This window comes from Cervus canadensis, chromosome 31, assembly GCF_019320065.1.
Source record: "Cervus canadensis isolate Bull #8, Minnesota chromosome 31, ASM1932006v1, whole genome shotgun sequence".
NCBI classification, from domain to species: domain Eukaryota; kingdom Metazoa; phylum Chordata; class Mammalia; order Artiodactyla; family Cervidae; genus Cervus; species Cervus canadensis.
This window is the reverse complement of record NC_057416.1, coordinates 19,388,290-19,413,931: the sequence shown is the minus strand read 5'-3', so window position 1 is coordinate 19,413,931 and position 25,642 is coordinate 19,388,290. Positions and strand designations below refer to the sequence as shown.

The following is a 25,642-nucleotide window of genomic DNA, read 5'->3' as shown; positions in this document are numbered from 1 at the left end:
ACTAAAGCCTCTGTTCCTTAGCTTTTGTTCAGCTAGTGTTTTTGAATGCTAGGAGCTAAAACAACAAACAAACCTCTACAAAAGAAACCCAAACATACCCAAAGAAAAGCAACAGTAACAGCAAAACCCACCTCTTTCAGTATCTGCAGACTGGTTCTATGCTGAGGGGCTCCTTCAACACTTAATTACAAAACTACACTATTGGAGTAAATCACCTATGTACATCAATTAGGAGAATGTACTGTGATAAAGTACATTTTCAGCAGATCATTTCCAGTAGTTCCAATTCCAACATAACATTTTTGCCTTTGCAAGTGAGAGGGCACTAAGTCTATTATCTGGATACTGTTTGTGAAGACTTTAGGATATGAAAAAATGCTAAGACCACGCTTTTGCTTATCATCATTAAAGAAAGAATAGTAGGGCCATCCTGTACTAGTGGTTTTCTAATCACATGTTTCTCTGAATTGGGCTTGGAAAACTTGAAAATTATGTTTCTCGGGACTGAGATTAAGCTGAATTTCAACAGAAATTGCTAGTCTTTCTACCTGTACATCCAGACAGCAGGGCACAGTCACTGAGTTATTGGATGAACTTGGCACTATTCTGGCTTCTCAGGGTCATCAACCCTTTAGTGGTGAAGATTACCTCTCTCTCTCTCTCTGGGTTGTAAATATTGACTCTTAATGAAAGACTACAGAGATGGGTCACTGAAACTTCCTTCTGCAGGCAGGACATTTGCATGCTGTTAATTAAAACCGAGTAAGTAGATATACTTACCTTTTAAACACAGTCCTAGAATTGTAACAAATTACTCAGTTTAAAATGTATAGCAAGCTGAGCTCTATGTTATAAAATGACATTTTTGATCTGCTAATTATATGGACACATATAGTGATGGTGGGCCTTTGCTTTTTCTCATATGTCTTGCTTTCAACTAACTTAATGGTTCAGTATAAAAGAAAAAATAAAAACAACAAAACTGTCAACACTTGACCATGTCAAATAATCATGTTATTATTAATGACCATGTGATTAGTCATGTTAGTAATGACTTTGTCAATATTTGAGCAGGTAAAACCTGATGAGTTTCTCATCATGGCCAAAACATATCATGAACATTGCTATCTAATTGCTAAGTTACTGCACAGAAATCTTGAGCTAAGATTCTTCCTTTAGAAACATGTATGGTTTGGAGATTTTGCCAACTTGGCACAAAAGAAAACTTTCCAACCCTCTCATTATTCAAAAAGTAATTACATTAAAATCAACTAAATAGATTACAAAGAAGGCAAAAAATGTGATCCTGTAGTGAAGATACAAATTGTAGCCAGTGATTGGGATGTGTTTCCATTATCACTGGCATTTGTAATCCAGAAGCCTTAAACTTCAATATATGCAATTCAATATATGTCATTATATTAGAAGATGCCATTTAAAAACCTAGAGAACTTGAAATGGTCCTGATATAGGTATTTGAAGCAAATATGAAGCTATCTTACATGTTTATCCAGTGATTTTTAAATATTCCTTTTCTGTGGACAAATTCTTAATTTCTTAAATATTAATTAAGCTGATTTTAGTGAAGCAAAGAAAAAAATCACTTTGTAACAGTTTAAAAAATGTGAATGAAAATATGATGTGTTATGTAGTGCAAGTGACCCCAGCATCTTCGTCGTGCGAACAGACTCTCACACCCCACTGTCTAATTCTGCACTCTTCAATGGATGACTCTTTCCCAAAACAAAATACTTCATTCAGCCATATTGGACCTGTACCTGCAAAAATCAGATACAACTGTATTAATAAGTATAGTTTAGTGTTTATGTTTGTGTGGAACAGTCATTAATTTATTCACTAATTAAACAAAAAAATATGTTGCTCATTATCCACATACAAGCTCTGTGCTCTGTATTAAGATTCAAAAATTAACTCAGCGCCCCAGAAAATTTTATTTTCTGTCAGTGTGTAAATGACAAAAATACTAAGTAATAAGAGCTGTCATGAAGTTTAGCTCTTCATACATATTTTTACGAAATCATAGACTAAAGAACTATTGATTTTCTCCAAGGATTTAATAAATTAATTTTATTTTTAAAAATAAGGAAGGAAATAAGCTTTACTAACAATGGATATATGCTATAACTTAATGATCTAAACATATCTGGTAGGACGTATATCTAGAACATATGCGATTCTGCAGTTCTTTTCTTAGCTTCCTGTGTTGCAGTTTGCATGTGTCTGATTTACCAGGTATGTTATCTATTTTTAATTAAACTAAGACTAACACGATCAGCAAAGGGCTTACAAACTATCCTGCAAGAAGACTACAGATTATTAATTGCAAACACAAGCAAACAAGAAAATGGCAGAGGTAACACTTATACTCTGTCTGAAATCTTCCTCAGACACATTAGAAGGAAAAACAGGCTGTCAGCATAGGCTACCTAGAAGATAATTAACTAAACAAACTTAACTGCTACTTTCAAGATAAGAACATTATTTTATCAGTGAATAAGAAAACAACATTTTTTTTAAGGAATTCATGGCAAGAAAAGATAACTTTAAAATGAATGTTTGGCAATGTTTTTCTGATATTCTCTAAAGATTTTTTAAGTGTATCAGATATAACAGTTTTTTCTTTCATACTTAAGGCACTTGGGAACAGACTCTTTGAAAAACTTCTACATGAATGATTTCATTTGGTTTTGTTAAACATAAAATATTGCAAACCTCCTGATGAATTTTCAAGAACATTTCATGTCATTAAGAAACTGATGATTTAGCAGCGAAATTCCAATAAACACCTTTGCAAAACTGTGCATGGTAAATAAATATCTTAATACTGTAAGCATAATCAATAATGCACTTTTTCCATTTGGATCAATATGATGTTAAAGGGTTCTCTTTCAGTCACAAGAACTATATAAAGCATGTTTAGAAGCAAACTCAAAACCTAGAAACATACCTCTGTGTAGCTCTAAAAGCTAAATGAAGATTTGTTTTTTACAAAGGAATATAAAATGGCACATATAATTCCATTACTCTTAACTGATTTTTCAAATAATCTGTGAGTTAAATAAAAGTTAATAATATGTGCATGACTAATATGCATACTTGTATAGTAGCATGTGCCTATAATATACAACTAAATTAACAGATACTGGAAATTTTGTAATTGCGATGTGGATAATATTTGACAAAAGCTTAAAAAATGAATGAAGGTTTTCCATGTGTTGAAAAGATGTCATTCCATATAGTGGGGGCATCATGAAAATGTATGATGTATTAAAACAGTGAATGGTCTTCTGGCGTCTGTAACAGAGTGTATTAATGAGGGGAGGAGGACTCTTTGGGAAGGTTGGATAGGAAGATAGGACCATGCTATAAACATTATTGGATTGTATAAGTCACCAAAAAAAATAATATCATTAGAACTATATTTCAGAATTTTAAGTCTGGCAGAAATGTTGAAGATGGACTGAAGAAGAAAAAAAATCTATAAGCTAAAGGAGCACTTAATAGGATGTTTACATAGATATTTTCTGTAAAGACTCATGTTTTTATTTACTTTTAGAATTAGGAAATTGTAAGTTCCATATATAAAATAAATAGGTGCACTTATTTAATTTTTGAATAATTTGCGCCTTCACTAGAAATATCCAAATAAAGACAAGCACTAATAATATTTAGGTTTACATTATCAAAGTAATTGGGAATAGTATATTTGTCATTTCACATAATAGTAATTAAATCATTAGTATCCAAATAATGTCTCTATTAGACAAGCAAAAGTTTTCCTGGGCTGATCAACTAGAAGAATAGTAACTTGGAGAGCTCAATTATTTTATGAAATGTTTGTAAGAGTAATAAGCCTTTCAATTTGAAATTTTAAGGCAGATAAAAAGGAAAAGATTAGAGGAATATGGTCTTAAAATCAGAAGCCTAGCCAGTAATAATCTTTGGTTTCTAAATTGTTCTTACTAGGTATATTGTGGTCCCTTTGGTGTTTGTGAGTAATTGTGTGTATGAGCATGTTTGTGTGTGTGTGCATTTATTTTAAATATATAAAGACTATCTAAACTTTTGGGAAACTTCCCCAAAGAGCTACTCAACAAGATAGGCAAATAACTGGACTATTAAATAATAAAACGATTTTCCTGCTAACGTGGAAGGGAGTCAAAACAGTGGGGCATTTACAGATTGTATTTATTACATTTATTTATTACGGTTCAGTTCAGTCACTCAGTCCTGTCCAACTTTTTGCAACCCTATGGACTGGAGCATGCCAGGCCTCCCTGTCCATCACCAACTCCCAGAGTTTACTCAAACTCACATCCATTGAGTCAGTGATGACATCCAACCATCTCATCCTCAGTCGTCCACCTCTCTTCCCACCTTCAATCTTTCCCAGCATCAGGGTCTTTTCCAATGAGTCAGTTCTTCACATCAGGTGGCCAAAGTATTGGAGTTTCAACTTCAACATCAGCCCTTCCAATGAATATTCAGGACTGATATCTTTTAGGATAGACTGGTTGGATCTCCTTATAGTCCAAGGGACTTTCAAGAGTCTTCTTCAACACCACAGTTCAAAAGCATCAATTCTTTGGCACTCAGCTTTTTATATAGTCCATCTCTCACTTTCATACATGACTACTGGAAAAACCATAGCTTTGACAACAAAGTAATGTCTGTACTTTTTAATATGCTGTCTAGGTTGGTCATAACTTTTCTTCCAAGGAGCAAGCATCTTTTAATTTCATGGCTGCAGTCAACATCTGCAGTGATTTTGGAGCCCAAAAAATTAAAGTCTGTCATTGTTTCCATTGTTTCCCCACCTATTTGCCATGAAGTGATGGGACCAGATGCCATGATCTTAGTATTCTGAATATTGCACTTTAAGCCAACTTTTTCACTCTCCTCTTTCACTTTCATCAAGAGGCTCTTTAGTTCTTCTTCATTTTCTGCCATAAGAGTGGTGTCATCTGCATATCTGAGGTTACTTATATTTTTCCTGGTAATCTTGATTCCAGCTTGTGCTTCCTCCAGCCCAGCATTTCTCATGATGTCCTCTGCATAGAAGTTAAATAAGCAGGGTGACAATATACAGCCTTGACGCACTCCTTTCCCAATTTGGGACCAGTCTCTTGTTCCATGTCCACTTCTAACTATTGCTTCCTGACCTGCATACAGAGTTCTCAGAAGGCAGGTCAGTGGTCCAGTATTCCCATCGCTTTAAGAATTTTCCAGACTTTGTCATAATCCACACAGCCAAAGGCTTTGGCATAGTCAATAAAGGAGAAATAGATGTTTTTCTGGAACTCTCTTGCTTTTTCAATGATCCAATCAATGTTGGAAATTTGATCTCTGGTTCCTCTGCCTTTTCTAAATCCAGCTTGAATATCTGGAAGTTCATGGTTCATGTACTTTTGAAGCCTGGCTTGGAGAATTTTGAGCATTACTTTACTAGTGTATGAGATGAGCGCAATTATGCAGTAGTTTGAGCATTCTTTGGCATTGCTTTTCTTTGGGATTGGAATGAAAACTGTCCTTTTCCAGTCCTGTGGCCACTGCTAAGCTTTCCAAATTTGCTGGCGTATTGAGTGCAGCACTTTCACAGCATCATCTTTTAGGATCTGAAATAGCTCAGTTAGAATTCCATCACCTCCACTAACTTTGTTCGTAGTGATGCTTTCTAAGGCCCACTTGACTTCACATTCCAGGATGTCTGGCTCTAGGTGAGTGATCATACCATCGAGATTATCTGGATTGTGAAGATCTTTTTTGAAAGAGTTGTTATTTATTATAACTTATATAAATAAGCATAAGTGAAACTTTTGGTTTTGTAGTGATCGAGAGCATGAGAACAGCATGGTTTCATGGCCTCTTCACCCTGGGAACTGTGATGCTTTCATTCTACAATTTCTAGATCTTGTCACCAGATTTATATCTCAGCAGTGCAGAATTTTTGCAATCCAGGAAAAGAGAATTAAGCATGAGGATCCTCTCAATAGCTAAAGTGACCAGAAGGGCCATCCCACAGGGGCAACTCAAGACAGATACTATTCAGTCCATGTGCTGCCATGTAAGCCTAAGTTTCTAGATACCATAGTAGGGAAATTCATGAATATTAGAATGACAAAGGTGCAGTAAAAAATAAGAATGAACATGTAAGCCCACTGTTTTAAGGATTTATTGTGTGGCAGAAAATATTCAAAGTACTTTTGAGCTGTTACCTTACTAAATTCTCAAACAATCTTAAAAAGTAAATAAATGCTATTTCGGGGTCATGATACTGTTATGGAAAGTGAAAGACAGAGAGAAGAAGTCGCTTTGCCCTAGGTCATACAGCTAGTGCCTGATGGAACCAGTGTTCCCGCCCTGGGTTTGCCCACTGCCAGGGCCTTTCATCAGAGGTTTACTGCAAGCCCTTGCATCGCTGTCTGCGTTTGTGTACTCAGCCGTGCCCGACTCTTTGCAGCCCATGGACTGTGGCCCTCCAGGCTCCTCTGACCATGGGATTCCCCAGGCAAGGATACTGGAATGGGTTGCCATGCCCTCCTCCAGGGGATCTTCCCGACCCGGGGATCAAACTCTCATCTCTTATGTCTCCTGTATTGGCAGGCAGATTCTTTACCACTGTGCCACCTGGGAAGTCTCCCTTGCATTATTAGATTCTGTCATTTAACAAATCTTGCAGTGCCTATTTGAGTAAACAAAATCAGAATCCATCCTCTCTTGGACTGACTTTCTAGTGAAGACCTTTGTTTTAGGTGAATGCAGCAACTGAAGTCACCTAGATAATTAGTGGCAAAGCTGATTCCTGTAGTTAGAACGCTTAACTCATGCACGCATGATAAATTGCTTCAGTCGTGTCTGACTCTGTATAACCCCATGGACCAAAGTCCCTCAGGCTCCTCTGTCCATGGGATTCTCCAGGCAAGAATACTGGAGTGGGTTGCCATGCCTTCCTCCAGGGGATCTTCCCAACCCAGGGATCAAACCCACGTCTCTTAAGCCTCCTGCATTGGCAGGTGGGTTCTCTACTACTAGCGCCACCTGGGAAGCTCCCGCTTACCTCATATTACAACGCTTTTCCCACCGAGGGCACATAGATGTGATAAATATGTTATGTAATTTAGTAACTCTTGTGTTACACTAAACCGAAAAGACTCAGGTACAGTGAACATACTGGGTCTTTTCATATATAATTTTACAAATTTACTTCTAATAACTTTGTAAAATATTGGCAATTGTTTCCATTTCACTGATAAATAAATTGAGACTCAGGGAGGATGTATGATTTTCTCAAAATAACAGAGAAAATAGAGGCAAGGAACAGAACATGGTGACATTTAAAACTTGCTGCTATTCACTGACTATAGAGAAGCCCAAATAGAGTTATAAAAATTATTTTCAAGTATTTTCTATTTTATTTTTATATTAATATATTCAGGACTATCAACACAAAGGATAAATTTGTTTAATACTTATTTCCCATCTCCTTCCAAACTGTTTTCTGCATTAAAAATTAATGCCAAGGTAGAATAAAATTCATAAAATTTTATCTTCATATGCACTTCAAAGATTAAAAAACAGATCTGTTTTTATTTCTGTAGGTAACGACAGTTACTGAAGGACTTTTGTCGTTGCTGCTGTCCTTGTTATTTTTTGCCTCTGAGCAATCCTTTCTACTAGTGGAAACCATGAAAAATTGATGTATGTATTTTAGGGATGGTTTTATTCTCTAATCCTACCTGTTTATCGTCTATTTCCCTATCTACCTAAACATCTATATATCTACAATTTCCTTTACAATGTGAAAGCTGCATAGGAAGCAAAAACTGATTTTGTGTTTCCAAAAGCAGACGACAAAAACTGCCGTCTATGGCTTCTGGAATTTTGTGAGCTTGGTTTGCGATGCTTAACAGTGTGCTTGACAGATGATACCATTTCCTCTTAATTCCTCTTTAAAACAAGACAAATATTGATATTTCTTTGAGGGACTTGAGTTTCTTTAATCTTTCGTAACCACTGCTTTTATTTTAAAAAAGTAATCATATTTCAGACAGTAGCCAGATACACAGTGACATGGTAAGTTTTGACATTATCTGCTGGGTAAGATAAGTGAAGAAGCAAAAAATCACTAATGGTTAAAGCCTCTGAATGAATTTTAATTACATCCAGTCAAGGCTGGGTGACATGTATTTACATCACTTTTTAGACTTCTAGTTGGGAAGTGCGTTGTCAACAGTTTCTTCTTTGAGAAAAGCATTATGCTTTTTCTTTTTTTAGGGGGTGGGGGGGCAATGTTAAAAATGAAGTGGGAATCAGACTAGAGAATGGGTAAACTTAGATTATTGTTCTAGATTTTAGTTTTTTGGTTCTGGAGAAGCTACTTATTTTCTCTGTCTTATTATATATGCAGAAGAGAGGGGTGGGGCTGAAATAGATCTAAGATTTCATTTACCTTTACAATTCTAAGATTCTGAAGAAGCAAGCTCTTTAGAAATGAAGTTTTTAAGGTTAAAGAACTTAAAAGGACATTCTGTCCAGTGGAGAGACAAGGTAAGGGATGAAGGTTGACCCCTGCCTCACAACCACCATAACAGCTATGTAAATTTGGGTGTTTTGTGACAGTTCTGTCAGATTTACTTAGTTTTCTGGAAAGAATGGGGCTATAATACCTTTCTCATAAGCACTGTGAGCACTAAATGAGATTGCATAGTAAACACTTGATAAACAATATTATTTCATACTTAGTATTTGTTAGATGAGCAACAGAACAGACATGTTACGAACTCTATTAGGCTCTATGAAAGTGAAAGTGATAGTGTTAGTAGCTCAGTTGAATCTGCCAGGCTCCTAGGTCCATATTATTCTTCAGGCAAGAATACTGGACTGGGTAGCCATTCCCTTTCTCCAGAGGCTCTTCCTGACCTAGGGCTCGAACCCAGGTCTCCTGCATTGCAGGCAGATTCTTTACTATCTGAGCCACCAGGAAGCCCGGTTCTATATCAGTTTCCATAATACCTCACACATAAACATTTATATTTGAAAACTTTCAATGCACAGGGATCAGTATGTAAGAATTGGCAGTTCTGACCTATTGATGTATTCTATTTATCTTTGAGATTGTTTTTACTCCCAATCACTAAGGGATAATTCAGAGATGCAGAGTTTTATTTTTGATCTCCTTCAGTTTAGTTTTATAATTCTTAAAATTCCACTCGGAAAATTGAATATGGAACGTGAAAGGGGTAGTGTACAAAAGAGAGCATTTATGCTTAGAATTTTCTTCCGTTTCTGCTTTTACATTTGGAGCTTCAGCACCAACTCCCTTAAATTTAGGAGAAGATGAGATGGCTGCTCCAGAGCAGCTTCTTACTTCCTGCATCAGCCTACAGGCTCAGACATGCCTGGAACAAACTCCCGGACTACCGCCGTCCCCTGATAAAGCTCATCCAGGTTTGCTACAGGGAGCCCACTGGGAGAGAAGAGGCTCCCTCTCTCCTCCTTGCTTCATGCAACAGAAAGCACCAGAAGCTTCTCAGTGCTTCTTTAATTTAACCTTTTTGTCTCCTCAGGAAAAAGAAAGAACATTCCACTTGATGCAAAAGCCGCATCCAGTTGAAAGAACCCATTTAAAGGAGTGAGCTTTAAGCTTTGTTCCTATGAATCCTTTTACTTGCAACACTAGTTGTTCTGAAAGCTAATAAGGATTATCTCTAACAAGCCAGGTTTGCTATTTTAAAATGAGAAGGAAAAAAAAAAAAAAGGAGAGGGGGAGACTGTGGGAGACTGTGTCCAGAAAATGGTATTCTTTCTTTAACAGGAGAATTATACAAAGGAGATAAATTTAAACTTTCGTCTTCTTGTTTCAATTTTGATAATAATGTACCATATAGCATTAATCTGATTCTTCTTACTTTCCTATGAGAATGACATATAATTAAAACTTTAATGCACCTTCCTCCTCATCTCTGCTCTACACCTCCCCACTCATACTTCTAAGTTTCCTTGCCTGCTTCTCTTTTGCAGTCAAAGTTGCTTTCTCCTTTACCTCCTGAGTAAAACTGTAAATTTAAAATGGAAAAATGAAGAGTTTAAACAGCTTCACCTGAAATGGTGGTTTGTCATGACTAATCCAGAATCAGTTTATGTTGTAAACCTGTTTCTTAAAAGACAATGTACACTGAAGCAGATCATGAAGTTAATTTTTCAGATTCTGTTTCTTCAGAACAAATCGCCTCAGTTCTATTTTTCTCCCAGCCCACCTTTACTGCTTAAAAATTTTTATCATCATTCTTCCATTGTTTGGGGCTGAAATCTACAGAGAGCTGAAACAGTGCTGGGTGTGCATGTGCAGCAGAGCGGGGACCTTAGGAGAGAAGGTTACACAGAACATTCTTAAGTCACACCTCCATACTGCAGGAAACCACATTCAACTTTTCCACTCTTGGAACATCATGAATGTCACTCTACGATGTAATACCAATCTGACTTCTCTACCTTCAACTTTCAGCTTTCCTGGTGGCTCAGACAGTAAAGAATCTGCCTGCAATGCAGGAGACCTGGGTTTGATCCCTGGGTTGAGAAGATCCCCTGGAGAAGGGAACAGCTACCCACTCCAGTATTCTTGCCTGGAGAATTCCATGGACAGAGGAGCCTGGCAGGCTACAGTCCATGGGGTCGCAAAGAGTTGGTCACGACTTAGTGACCTTCACCTTTCAAAGAGGATGGTAAATATGTAACTATACAGTTAGTGGCCCTGCTCCCTGTGATCTTGTCACTCGGGAGCAATGATGTGAGTGCGGCTTCATACTGGGCACTTTCTAGATGCCACTTCTTTTCAGATTCAAAACAAATATTTGCTGTTCAGTTGCTCCACCATGTCCAACTCTTTGCAACCCTGTGGACGGCAGCACTCTGGGTTCCTCTGTCCTTTACCATCTCCTGAAGTTTGCTCAAACTTATGTCCATTGAGTCGGTGATGCGGCCCAACCATCTCATCCCATGTCATCCCCTTCCCCTCTTGCCTTCAATGTTTTCCAGCATTAGGGTCTCTTCCAGTGAGCTGGTTCTTCACATCAGGTGAAGAACGCTTCTTCAGCATCAGTCCTTCCAATGAATATTCAGAACTGATTTCCTTTAGGATTGACTGGTTTGATCTCCCTGCAGTCCAAGGGACTCTCAAGAGTCTTCTCCAACATCACAGTCCGAAAGCATCAATTCTTTGCCACTCAGTCTTCTTTATGATCCAACTCTCACATCCACTCATGACTACTAGAAAAACCATAACTATGGCTATACAGATACAAAACAAATCTGCCAGGTTGTTATTGATAGTCTAATTTTGTTGGAAAGGAAACAAAGTCTGAGACATTAAGTATTAAAGCTAAGGTTTCAACTTGGCTCCCCTTAGTTTATAAAACTTTTTGGTCTTTCCGGTTCAATTCAGAAGCACTTAAAAATAAGAGCGGAAAAACAAAAAATCTAACATTCCTCGCTGTTTTATTATAATAAAACTCTAATGTATAGAATCTCCAGCTATCATAAATATATCAGTTCAGTTCAGTCACTCAGTTGTGTCTGACTCTTTGCAACCCCATGGACTGCAGCACGCTAGGCCTCCCTGTCCACCACCAACTCCCAGAGCTTACTCAAACTCATGTCCATCAAATCAGTGATGTCATCCAACCATCTCATCCTCTGTCGTCCCCTTCTCCTCCTGCATTAGGGTCTTTTCTAATGAGTTAGTTCTTCACATCAGGTGGTCAAAGTATTGGAGTTTCAGCTTCAGATTCAGTCCTTCCAACGAACATTCAGGACTGATTTCCTTTAGGATGGACTGGTTGGATCTCCTTACAGTCCAAGGGACTCTCAAGAGTCTTCTCCAACACCACAGTTCAAAAGCAGCCATTCTTTGGCGCTCAGCTTTCTTTATAGTCCAACTCTCACATCCATATATGACCACTGGAAAAAATATAGCTTTGACTAGACAGACCTTTTTCGGGAAAGTAATGTCTCTGCTTTGGAATATGCTGTCTAGGTTTGTTATAGCTTTTCTTCCAAGGAGCAAGCATCTTTTCATTTTAATTTTACTGTAAATACATAGCCTCACTGAAAATAGATGCTCATTTTAGAGAACTAGTCAGTTATCTGGAAAAAAATTGAGATGATTGTTTCCATATAGCCAAAGGAATCATTTCACATGAGACTAAATTCTATTGTTTCCTATTTTAATAATAACCTTTTTTTTGGTTAGTATTTCAGAATATTTATTTTATTCCTTTCTTACCAGTGTTTTAGACTAGAAATCCCTAGTGCTTTAGATTAGAAATCCCTAAAGAAATAAGTAAGAATGAATAAAATCTGAGGGGAAGGGGGGAAGAGTATTTTGCTTGTGAAACTAGGCCTTCAAGTTAATGGAAATTAAAATTACAGTCTTCAGTTGTGTGTTGACTGTCGGCTTGAACCTCAATGGGAAAACAGCTTTGAAATTTATGGCAAGGCTCCATATTCAGAAAAGGAATAGAGCTGGGGTATAACGTCTAATTCTGTTTCCTCCTACAGTTTATATTTGAAATGTTTTTTATACAATTATGTATTTTATATAAATGGCCTTTCATGTTACAGATCTTAGTTACCATAGAAATGGAATCTCTCTGAAAAGAACATTATAGAAACTCAGATTGGAAGATTAGTCTTCCTAAACAATTAGCTGATTCATTTGATTTTCTAGTGATGAATAGTTGGGGATTTTTTTCTTTTTCCCTTCTCTGGGGGAAAAAAAAATCTAGCTTATCGATATTTAAAACATTTCACTTGGAGGTAAATTTACAGGTTCATGAATGATTTTGGTCTGACAGTTTTCAAGCTGAGGAAGTTCTGAAAGTGTAGTGTAAAGGAAAAAATTCGGAAATTCCAACAATCTATTTGGTGGTGGCAACTTATGGGTATTTTCTATTTCCTTTGTTTCTTCTATTCCAAGCTTTAACACACAAATTAAAAACTGGTGGCCAGGGGCTTGAACAAAACAGAATAGAAATTTTCCCTATCACCACTTTCTTTCAATCTTGTGTTTAGCCTCTCTATGAATTTAATTATCCTTCTGGTCTCTAAAGACTTTAGAACCTGGATTCCTGCTAAAATTCATCTCTTAAATCTGATATAATAAATTCATTTAGGTAAAGGAATAAAGGATATAATTGTGATCTATTATTAACACTATTTATGTGTTTAGCACAATGCATGACAGAATTATTACTCAGTAAGTTGTAGCATAATAGTACTAAACACTGGCTTCCCAGGTGACGCTAGCAGTAAAGGATCTGCTTGCCAATGCGGGAGACATAAGAGATGTGGGTTCGATCCCTGGCTTGGGAAGATCTCCTGGAGGAGGAAATGGCAACCCACTCCAGTATTCTTGCCTGGAGACTCCCATGGACAGAGGATTAACAATATGTTTCATGAATATATATCATTAATTTAAGAAGTCTATCCTGTTTAGTCTTTTGATATAATAATTTGACATACTCCACTATTTTATTATCATACATAAGATTATCTGGTAACTGTTCAGTTGCCCAGGCGTGTCCAACTCTTTGTGACCCATGGCCTGCATCACGCCAGGGATCCCTGTATCGCATACCTGGTAATGCTGCTATGTTATGTCTATAAGTCTGCATACAATCTCTATTGCCAATACCTCTCTAGAAGAATAACTAATGCAATATCAAGGTGGTCAGATCTTTCTCTCTTTTTTTAGTCACCATCAGCTTCAGAGATACTAGTTACTTATCACATACAGACAGAAGAATTATAAACAAGAAATACTGACTATAAAATTCTAGTTTATCTATACATGGCTACTTAATCTGTCCTTCAGAACTGAAGCACTTATATATGTTTAATCATACATAAAACCTAATATAAGATGCCTATGTAGGGGGAAAAAATGAGTAAAAATATCATGGGTAAACTTTCAAATATTTTGTCCCCTGCAAATTTTCTCCCACACTCTTTTAATACATTCATAAAACATGTTACCGAGCCATCCAGATGAAAATGCACAAATTTACATGCAGCAAAAGAATTATTCATTTCAACCTCATATAGAGGGGAAAGTAAGCTTTCCAGTCCCTATTTCCCATCACATTCCTTAGAGGAGAAGTCATAACCAGCAGGCATAGAGAGCCCGTAGAGTTGCCCCTTTCTCTTTCAGGGTTTCCACTGCCTTTTCTGAAGAAGGAAATGGCAACCCACACCAGTATTCTTGCCTGGAGAATTCCATGGACAGAGGGGCCTGGCGGGCTACAGTCCAAGAGTTTGCAGAGAGTCGGACATGACTGAGCGACTATAAGGAAGGGGTGACTGGGAGGTAAATGCAGAAGCCTGTACCCTGCCCCCACCCTCAGTTCCAAAGAAGAGAGAATGGGGGAGCACAAGGCATTGCCCAGATGCCCACAAGACCCAGAGAGGTCAGTGAGTGTCCCAGGAAGTCAGGCCTGGTCTATAACTGACTGCTTCCTGTTGTTCTGCTTTGCCAATCATTTCCCGCATTTCCTCTGTGTTACATTCTCCAACTAATCAATTGAATCCAAAGGAAATGTAGACATTAAAAGGTGTCTGAGAGCATATGTCTTTCCCTTAAATCTCCTTTCATTCCTACTTTCTAGGAAAGGCCTGTAAAAAAAATTCTGCTTCCTATTCTATATGTTCCTGACTCTACTCGATTATATCTATTGGAGAATGCTTACATTTCATTAAAAAAAATTTACCTTTTCCAAAATAAGCTCCCTTATGCACACTTTGAACACCTTTGTATCCCAAACTCCTACAGACGACCAGTCCTCCACGCAGTTCCCAGCGGTCGTCACACACCGTACCCCACTGGCCTTCGTGGAAAATCTCCACTCTGCCTTCGTGAGGGCCACTGCCACCCACCAATCGGACTGTATTAGAGAGTCCTGTAACAGAAATAAGCAGGGTTTAATTATATAGACTATATATATATACATATATATATATATGTACATACTGCTTTACAATGCTTTTTCTTAAAAAAACCCCACATTTTTCCAGTTAAATTCAATTATTGTAATAAATATTAAACTTTCTAGCCCCACCTATTGGTAAAGACTTTAGTTGCAAACACTGTACATAGTGGTCAAATCTGAAGAAGAAATCTCTTCTTTCTTGTGAATCTCTTCCAGTAACTTTATTTTTTTTTTTAATTTTTTATTAGTTGGAGGCTAATTACTTCACAACATTTCAGTGGGTTTTGTCATACATTGATATGAATCAGCCATAGATTTACACGTATTCCCCATCCCGATCTTCCAGTAACTTTAAAATTTAACAGCTACAAGTCTCTCAATGTTATAGAGATTTTATGATGTTTTATAATATCATAAACATAAAAATAGACCAAATATCCCATTCTTCACCAAGATAAACAAAATAACTATAGTGAAAACACTGATCTAGAAATAGCAAGGCTCTTCCTTGTTACAAGGTCCCTGGATTTTATCCCAAAGTGTTTTTCTTGTTTTGTAAAAGGATTAATGAGATAGGAATTAGACAATTTTTGTTTATTTTGAGAAATTGCTAAAGAAATAAACTTTGGGAAGAAATACACCATGTCTATAATAGTAAAAGTAATTTTGCTCTGCAATGCTTAAGTAATCAGAATTGTCATACATGCTGTAAACTTTTATAAAATCTTGATCATGTGCAGCAATAAAAGTGTCTCTTTGCCTTCTTTAAAAGCAACATATACATTTCAAACCTAAGAACAGGTAAATAAAGTGGATAATTAGTATTACAAAAAGTTTCACAGTTAGAAAATTTCTTTAAATAACCTATACTATTCTCGTAAGTATTTGTTTAAGAATATTTGGCTAAAAATGAGAAAACAGAAAAGACAGAAAATAACTTTTAAAATGTATTTAGTGCTAAATAAAAATAACAATATTCTCTAATAATTAAAAAAGCCAATGAATTAAACACAATGCTACTTAAATATATCTTTTCAAATACAAGTTTGAAGAACATCACATTATAAAAAAGCACAATGTGACTGTTGCTACAAAAGTATCTGTGTAATGTGAAAATGGAGTTTTAGATTATGGGTTTTCAGAACTCAGTTACCTAAAGAAAAAGTAACTTTTTTTTCTAATTTCATTAAATTTTGTTTGAACAGTAATCTAACAAAGTGTAAAGGAAAATAAGCCATTTCCTACAAGCCTGACTGAGCCACTCAGAAACAGGAAAAGCAAACAAATTAAATGTAGTATTACAATTATTTTCTTGATTCTTCCAAAATGTTATTCAGTGCTAAATAATGAATTCATGCAATAATGCCCAGGTGCATAAGCCCTTTTTCACTTAATAAACATGAGTTATAAGCATTAAAAACATTTTTAAAAAGGAAAATAGCTTGCTATTGCAGTAATCAAACTTCCAATTACTGGGTAACCCAATTGTTCACTGTAAGTGTCTAAGAAAATAGGAAATGATCCAGGAGCAGATTGTGTAAGGTTTTAAAATACTAGAGTCATGTAATAGTAACTAGTGCCACTCCCAAGTGTTTAAATTTTACACAAGTCAGAAATACCTAAGCACAACATGTTTACCATGATTCTATGAAAAAAATAGATGTCACATTCAAACACGTGATTCTATGAGCTTGCCTTATTGCCCAAATAAGTGTACAGAAGTATTCTCATTGTGGGTTCTTTCCCCTCTTACAGCTCCGAAAATGCCATTAAGGAGCCTGGCTTGTCCTGGATCAGTGGTTCTCAAACTTTAGTTTGTCTTAGCTCAGACTGCTACAACAAATACACCATGGACTGAATGGGTTAAACAATATTAATTTCTCACAGTTCTGGAAGCTGGAAAGTCCAAAAAACAAGGTGTTGGCAGATGCAGGATGGGGTTTAGCCAACTTCTTATAGCCAGCTGCCTCATGTCTGCTGTGCGCAGGTGGCCTTTCCTCAGAGTATGTTCATGCAAAAAAAGAGGTAGAGAACAGCTCTCTGGTCTCTTCTTGCAAGGCCACTAATAGAGGAAAACAGTAGAATGGGAAAGACTAGAGATCTCTTCAGGAAAATTAGAGATACCAAGGGAACATTTCATGCAAAGATGGACACAATAAAGGACAGAAATGGTATGGACCTAACAGAAGCAGAATATATTAAGAAGAGGTGGCAAGAATACAGAAAAAACTACACTAAAAAGATGTTAATGACCCAGATGATGACAATGGTGTGATCACTCGCCTAGAGCCAACATCCTGATGTACAAAGTCAAGTGAGCCTTAGGAAGCATCACTATGAACAAAGCTAGTGGAGGTGATGGAATTCCAGTCGAGCTATTTCAAACCCTAAAAGATGATGTTGTGAAAGTGCTGTACTCAGTATGCTAGCAAATTTGGAAAACTCAGCAGTGGCCACAGGACTGGAAAAGGTCAGTTTTCATTCCAGTCACAGTGAAGGGCAATGCCAAAGAAGGTTCAAACTATCACACAACGGCATTCGTCTCACACTCTAGCAAAGTAATGCTTAAAATTCTCTAAGCCAGGCTTCAACTGTACATGAACCAAGAATTTCCAGATGTTCAACCTGGATTTAGAAAATGCAGAGGAACCAGACATCAAATTGCAAATATCTGTTAGATCATCGAAAAACCAAGAGAGTTCCATAAAAACATCTACATCTGCTTCGCTACGCTAAAGCCTTTGACTGTGGATCACAACAAACTGTGGAAAATTCTTCAAGAGACGGGAATGCCAGACCACCTAACCTGCCTCCCGAGAAATCTGTATGGTCAAGAAGCAACAGTTAGAACCAGACATGGAACAAGGGACTGGTTCCAGATTGGGAAAGGAGTATGTCAAGGCTGTATTGTCAGCCTGCTTATTTAACTTCTATGCAGAGAATATCATGCGAATTGCTGGACTGGATGAAGCACAAGCTGGAATCAAGCTGAAATATCAATAACCTCAAATATGCAGATGATACCACCCATATGGCAGAAAGCAAAGAGTAACTAAAGAGCCTCTCGATGAAGGTGAAACATGAGAATTAAAAAGCTGGTTTAAAACTCAACATTCAGAAAACTAAGATCATGGCATCTGATCCCATCACTTCTTGGCAAACAGGTGGGAAAGCAATGGAAACAGTGAGAGACTTTATTTTGGGGGCTCCAAAATCACTGTGGATGGTGACTGTGGCCATGAAATTAAAAGCAGCTTGCTTCTTGGAAGAAAAGCTATGACAAACCTAGACAGCATACAAAGGTCCATCTAGTCAAAGTTATGGTTTTTCCAGTAGTCATGTATGAATGTGAGAGTTGGACCATAAAGAAAGCTGAGTGCCAAAGAATTGATGCTTTTGAACTGTGGTTTGGAGAAGACTCTTGAGAGTCCCTTGGACTGCAAGGAGATCTAACCAGTCAATCCTAAAGGAGCTCAGTCCTGAATATTCATTGGAAGGACAGATGCTGAAGCTGAAGATCCAATACTTTGCCCATCTGGTGTGAAGAACTGACTCATTTGAAAAGACCTTGATGCTGGGAAAGAGTGAAGTTGGGAGGAGAAGGGGACAACAGAGGATGACATGGTTGGATGGCATCACCGACTCAATGGACATGAGTTTGAGCAAACTCTAGGAGTTGGTGATGGACAGGGAAGCCTGGTGTGCTGCAGTCCATGGAATTGCAAAGTGTCAGACACAACTGAGCAACTGAACTGAATCCCATGTCAGGGACCCTACTCTCCTGACCTCACTTAAACCTAATTAGCTCCTTAAACGTCTACCTCCAAATGCCATCACACTAGGGTTTCAATATATAAGTATGAAGAGGGGGCTCAAAGACTGTTGGTCTCACACCCAGAGTTTCTGATGCAGTAGGTTTTGAGCAGAACCCAAGAATCTGTGCTTTTCACAAGTTCCCAGGGACTTCCCTGCTGGTCCAGTGGTTAAGACCTCCTTTTCCCCTGCAGGGGGTGTGGGTTCGATCTGTGTTTGGGCAGCTAAGATCCCACATGCCTTGTGGTCCAAAGAAACAAAACAAATAAAACAAAACCATAATACAGAAGTAACATTGTAACAATGCAATAAAGTCCTTAAAAAGTGGTCCACATTAAAAAAATAAAAAAAAATACAAGTTCCCAATGATGCTAATACTATTAGGTTCCATACTTCTATAACCACTAACCTAAAGATCACATTATACATTTTAAAGAGAAAGCATGTTATATAAGAAGCAACTATTGATGCTTGTATTCAATCCTTTGACCTCATTTATTTCAAAAAGAATGGCTTGTAGATTTCTTCCAAATTCCCTGTGCTTGTAGGATTTTAAGGGAGATTTAATTCCTTAGTGCCAAATATGTCTGGACATGCCTATGCTTATCTCTGACTTAAATATTTTGAGTTATAAATCAATTGCTGGTAGCTGATCACACTTTGATGATCCCTGGTCATCTCTGAACTAATAGAATGAAAAGAAGCAGGTCAATAGATTCATTCAAGTGTCAGTATCATACATGCAACTACTCTGTTTTGGAGAAAAGTTCATTTTATCATTTTGAAGAGCCTCAGTCACAGCATGTTTCTCTATAAGATGGTAGATCAGAATTTTCCATGAATGTGGATGTAAATAATGCCTTAGCATCACACTAATATAATTAGTCAAACAGATTTTTTTTTCCCCCATTGGGAAACTTTTGCCTTGTACTTAAGATTTCAGAAGAGTAACTTTTATGATTTTTTTTTTCTGGGTCACTATCTTAATTCCCTTCTTAACTTTATTAAACGTAGATTTTTTTTCTAGAGTCAAATCACAGACACATAGATAAACACTAGGTGGCCACTACATGACCCTCTGTATTAGTTATTACTTTGTAATTGGCTAAAAACAGAAAAACAAATCAAAATGGGAAGAACTCCCCGTGTCAAAGACCACAGGATTCTCTCAGAACTCAGTGATGCGAGAGTAGTCAGGCACCTGGACCAGCTAAACCAAGACTTGAACCTGCTCAGGACTCTTGCCAACTGTTATCCAAGAGTCTCTGTTATGTTGCTTCATTCTTTTCTTTAATTGCCAGCTGGATATCTTTGCTCTTCAGTAAACATGCCTGTTATCAACTCTCAAATTTATATTTTACATTCTCTTTCTTACAGACAGTTCTAAAATAGCCAGGGAAGTCCTCTGATGGCCTAGTTTGGGTGAGATTCCCATCTATGGACTCAACAGCTTGGGCCAAAGACATGGTCAGTTGTGTTCACATGGCATTCTTGGAATGGGGGAAGGAGAGGGGCATTTCCTGTGGAAGGTGAGTTTTGAGCAAAGACAGTAAGTCCAGCTCATAAAACACTTTAATAACCTTGGTGTATTTATGATTAATAATTGTACTATATGTTTAGCCTTGTGTTCTTTTTCATATCCCTGACTGTAGAGTATAACTGAAATCAAAAATGCAAGAGTTAGATAATCTGGATTCTCCCTCTTCCTCTGACTCTGTTCATGTGAGCTATTAGACAGGTTAACCTCTAGGACCAAATTCTCCAACTGTTAAGAAAGAGTACATGATATTTTCTCTTTTACTTAAACACATCTAAACACAACTTCTCTGTGCCAGGCATTTTCTTTGGTTCTATGAATTATTTGAATAGAGCATGTATCCTGCCCTCAAGACTCAAGTATTTTTGAGGTTATTATGAAGCTTTGTTTTGTAACAGGAGGGAAAGGGCACGGCACAACTTTTGAAAGAATGACATAGCCCAGTAAAACTCATTCAGTTGTGTCTGACTCTTTGTGACCCCACGGACAATAGAGTCCATGGACTTCTCCAGCCCAGAATACTACAGTGGGTAGCCTTTTCCTTCTCAAGGGGATCTTCCCAAACCAGGGATTCAACTCAGGTCTCCCACCTTGTAGGCAGATTCTTTACCAGCTGGGCCACAAGGGAAGCCCAAGGATATTGGAGTTGGCAGCCTATCCCTTCTCCAGCAGATCTTCCTGACCCAGAAATCAAACTGGGGTTTCCTGCACTGCAAGCAGATTCTTTACCAACTTATCTATCAGACATAGATCAAGGACACAACATAAACCGATGAGAATCAAATAGCTTCGAGATGGCAGACAAAGTTGACTTGATTAGACCTTGATCATCAGGAAGCGAAATGTCACACCCAGAGGCACCATGACAGTTGCAAGTCATTGTCAAAAGACTAAGAAGTGGGTGGTGACCGATTTCCTGGAAAATTCCACCCCTTCCGAAAAATAGTTGGAAAGTTCATTAGCATATGAAATTACCAGCCTATAAAACTAACCATGCCACATTTGTGCAGAAAATCCTGCAGTCTTTGAAAGGAGATTAGTGGACACTTTTCAGTTCAGTTCAGTCACTCAGTCATGTCCAAGTCTTTACAATCCCATGGACTGCAGCATGGCAGGCTTCCCTGTCCATCACCAACTCCTGGAGCTTACACAAACTCATGTCCAGGATGTCAGGGATGCCATCCAACCATCTCATCTTCTGTGGTCCCCTTCTCCTCCCGCCTTCAATCTTTCCCAGCATTAGGGTCTTTTCAAATGAGTCAACTCTTCACATCAGGTGGCCAAAGTATTGCAGTTTCAGCTTCAGAATCAGTCCTTCCAATGAATATTCACGACCGAATTCCTTTAGGATGGACTGGTTGAATCTCCTTGCAGTCCAAGGGACTCTTCAAGAGTCTTCTGCAACACCACAGTTCAAAATCATCAATTCTTCAGTGCTCAGCTTTCTTTATAGTCCAACTCTCACATCCACACATGACTACTGGAAAACCATGGCTTTGACTAGATGGGTCTTTGCTGGCAAAGTAATGTCTCTGTTTTTTAATATGCTATCTAGGTTTCTCATAGCTTTTCTTCCAAGGAGCAGTTCAGTTCAGTTCAGTCACTCAGTCATGTCCAACTATTTGCAGCCCCATGAACCGCAGGATGCCAGGCCTCCCTGTCCATCACCAACTCCCAGAGTTTACCCAAACTCATGTGCACTGAGTCGGCGATACCACCCAACCATCTTATCCTCTGTCATCCCCTTCTCCTCCCACTCTCAATCTTTCCGAGCATCAGGGTCTTTTCAAATGAGTCAGCTCTTCGCAATCAGGTGGCCAAAGTATTGCAGTTTCAGCTTCAACATCAGTCTTTCCAATGAACATCCAGGACTGATCTCCTCCAGGATGGACTGATTGGATCTCCTTGCAGTCCAAGGGACTCTCAAGAGTCTTCTCCAACACCACAGTTCAAAAGTGTCAATTCTTCTGTGCACAGCTTTCTTTATAGTCCAACTCTCACATCCATACATGACTACTGGAAAAACCATAGCCTTGACAAAACGGACCTTTGTGGACAAAGTAATGTCTCTGCTTGTTAATATGCTGTCTAGGTTGGTCATAACGTTCCTTCCAAGGAGTAAGTGTCTTTTAATTTCATGGCTGCAGTTACCATCTGCAGTGATTTTGGAGCCCAAGAAAATAAAGTCTCTCATTGTTTCCATTGTTTCCTCATCTATTTGCCATGAAGTGATGGGACCAGATGACATGATCTTAGTTTTCTGAATGTTGAGTTTTAAGCCAACTTTTTCACTCTCCTCTTTCACTTTCATCAAGAAGCTCTTTAGTTCTTCTCCACTTTCTGCCATAAGGATGGTGTCATCTGCATATCTGAGGTTATTGATATTTCTCCTGGCAATCTTGATTCCAGCTTGTGCTTCCTCCAGCCCAGCGTTTCTCATGATGTACTCTGCATATAAGTTAAATAAGCAGGGTGACAATATACAGCCTTGACGTACTCCTTTTCCTATTTGGAACCAGTCTGTTGTTTCATGTCCAGTTCTAACTGTTGCTTCCTGACCTGCATATAGGTTTCTCAAGAGGCAGGTCAGGTGGTCTGGTATTCCCATCTCTTTCCGAGTATTCCACAGTTTGTTGTAATTAACACAGTCAAAGGCTTTGACATAGTCAATAAAGCAGAAGTAGATGTTTTTCTGGAAATCTCTTGCTTTTTTGTTGATCCAAAAGATGTTTGCAATTTGATTTCTGATTCCTTTGCCTTTTCTAAATCCAGTTTGAATATCTGGAAGTTCACGGTTCATGTACTGTTGAAGCCTGACTTGGAGAATTTTAAGCATTACTCTCCTAGTGTGTGAAATGAGTGTAATTGTGCGGTAGTTTGAACATTCTTTGGCATTGCCTTCTTTGGGACTGGAATGAAAACTGACCTTTTCCAGTCCTGCGGCCACTGATGAGTTTTCCAAATTTGCTGGTATATTGAGTGCAGCACTTTCACAGCATCATCTTTTAGGATTTGAAATAGCTCAACTGGAATTCCATCACCTCCACTCACTTTGATCATAGTGATGCTTCCTCAGGCCCACTTGACTTCACATTCCAGGATGTCTGGCTCTAGGTGAGTGATCACACCATTGTGATTATCTGAGTCACAAAGATCTTTTTTGTACAGTTCTTCTGTGTATTCTTGCCACCTCTTCTTAATATCTTCTGCTTCTGTTAGATCCACAGTGTTTCTTTCCTTTATTGTGCCCATCTTTGCATGAAACGTTCCCTTGGTATCTCTAATTTTCCTGATGAGATCTCTAGTCTTCCCCATTCTATTGTTTTCCTCCATTTCTTTGCATTGATTGCTGAGGAAGGCTTTCTTATCTCTCCATGCTATTCTTTGGAACTCTGCATTCAAATGGGTATATCTTTCCTTTTCTCCTTTGCTTTTCACTTCTCTTCTTTTCTCAGCTATTTGTAAGGTGTCCTCAGACAACAATTTTGCCTTTTTGCATTTCTTTTCCATGGGGATGGTCTTGATCAGTGCCCCTGCACAGTATCATGAACCTCTGTCCATAGTTCTTCAGGCACTCTATCAGATTTAATCCCTTGAATCTATTTGTCACTTCCAGTGAATAATCATAAGGAATTGGATTTAGATCATAGCTTAATGGTCTAGTCGTTTAACCTACTTTCTTCAATTTAAGTCTGAATTTGGCAATAAGGAGTTCATGATCTGAGCCACAGTCAGCTCCTGGTCTTGTTTTTGCTGACTTTAAGGAGCTTCTCCATCTTCAACTGCAAATAATATAGTCAATCTGATTTCGGTATTGACAATCAGGTGATGTCCATGTGTAGAGGCTTCTTTTGTGTTGTTGGAAGAGTGTATTTGCTATGACCAGTGAGTTCTCTTGGCAAAACTCTATTACCTTTGCCCAGCTTCATTCCGTACTCCAAGGCCAAATTTGCCTGTTACTCCAGATAGCTCTTGACTTCCTACTTTTGCATTCCAGTCCCCTATAACGAAAAGGACATCTTTTTTGGGTGTTAGTTCTAGAAGCTCTTGTAGGTCCTCATAGAACTTCAGCTTCTTCAGCATTACTGTTCAGGGCATAGACTTGGGTTACTGAGATATTGAATGGTTTGCTTTGAAAATGAACAGAGATCATTCCGTCGTTTTTGAGACTGCAACCAAGTACTGCATTTTGGACTTTTTTGTTGACTATGAGGGCTACTCCATTTCTTCTAAGGGATTCTTGCCCACAGTAGTAGATATAATGGTCATCTGAGTTAAATTCACCCATTCCCATTTAGTTCACTGATTCCATTATAGCTCACTGATTCCTAAAATGTTGATGTTCACTCTTGCCATCTCCTGTTTGCTCACTTCCAATTTACCTTGATTCATGGACCTAACATTCCAGGTTCCTATGCAATATTGCTCTTTACCTCATGGGACTTATTCCGTCGCCAGTCACATCTACTGCTGGGTCTTGTTTTTTCTTTGGCTCCCTGTCTTCTTTCTTTCTGGAGTTATTTTTCCACTGTTCTCCAGTAGCGTATTGGGCACCTACCAACCTGGGGAGTTCAGTGTCCTATTTTTTTTTTTTTTTCCCTTATCATACTGTTTATGGGGTTCTCAAGGCAAAAGTACCGAAGTGGTTTACCATTCCCTTCTTCAGTGGACCATGTTTTGTCAGAACTCTACACTTTTAGGAGACTTTTAGTTCAGTTCAGCTCAGTTTAGTTGCTCAGTTGTGTCCAATTGTTTGCGACCCCTTGGACTGTAGCACACCAGGCTTCCCTGTTCATCACCAGTTCCTGAAGCTTCCTCAGATTCAAATCCATCGAGTTGGTGAGGCCATCCAACCATCTCATCCTCTGTCATCCCCTTCTCCTCCTGCCTTCAATCTTTCTAAGCATCAGGGTCTTTTCCAATGAGTCAGTTCTTCGCATCAGCTGCCAAAGTGTTGGAGACTTTTAGGAAGTATACAAATATGAATCCCTCCTCCCCTGAGGGACAGGCCCCCTTAGCTATGTATTTCATAGCCCAGTCTGCCCCAGACATCAGGCACAAAATTCAGAAAGCAACTGCTGGGCCTCAGACTTCAGTGAATCATTTGCTCCAATTCGCTTATTAGTTTTTAAAAATAGGGATATGGCCAAGAAGGCTGAACACACCCAGAAAAATATGCAAAAGACCCAAATGATTGCAATGGTTTTTTCTGCTCAGAGACCACCAACAAATCTTCTCACTCAGTAGCATATGAAGTTGCCAGCCTATAAAAACTAAACAGGCCACACTT

The 25,642-nt window shown here is 38.2% G+C and overlaps 1 protein-coding gene and 1 long non-coding RNA gene across 2 annotated transcripts in view; one reads left to right on the top strand and one right to left on the bottom strand.

The window, feature by feature from the left end:
- Window positions 1-570: 570 nt before the first annotated feature.
- LOC122432555 overlaps window positions 571-25,642 on the top strand; it is a 55,573-nt gene continuing 30,501 nt past the window's right edge. Inside the window, exons 1-2 of the long non-coding RNA XR_006266873.1 lie at window positions 571-762; window positions 20,193-20,344. This is a non-coding gene — a long non-coding RNA (uncharacterized LOC122432555). The remainder of the gene's footprint in view (window positions 763-20,192; window positions 20,345-25,642) is intronic.
- The window catches only part of MSR1 (macrophage scavenger receptor 1), a 76,143-nt gene continuing 51,497 nt past the window's right edge, over window positions 997-25,642 (bottom strand). Inside the window, exons 9-10 of the mRNA XM_043454567.1 lie at window positions 14,784-14,972; window positions 997-1,778 (exon numbers count right to left, since the gene is read on the bottom strand). Of these exons, the coding sequence (XP_043310502.1) occupies window positions 1,645-1,778; window positions 14,784-14,972 (323 nt within the window). The 3' untranslated portion in view covers window positions 997-1,644. The remainder of the gene's footprint in view (window positions 1,779-14,783; window positions 14,973-25,642) is intronic.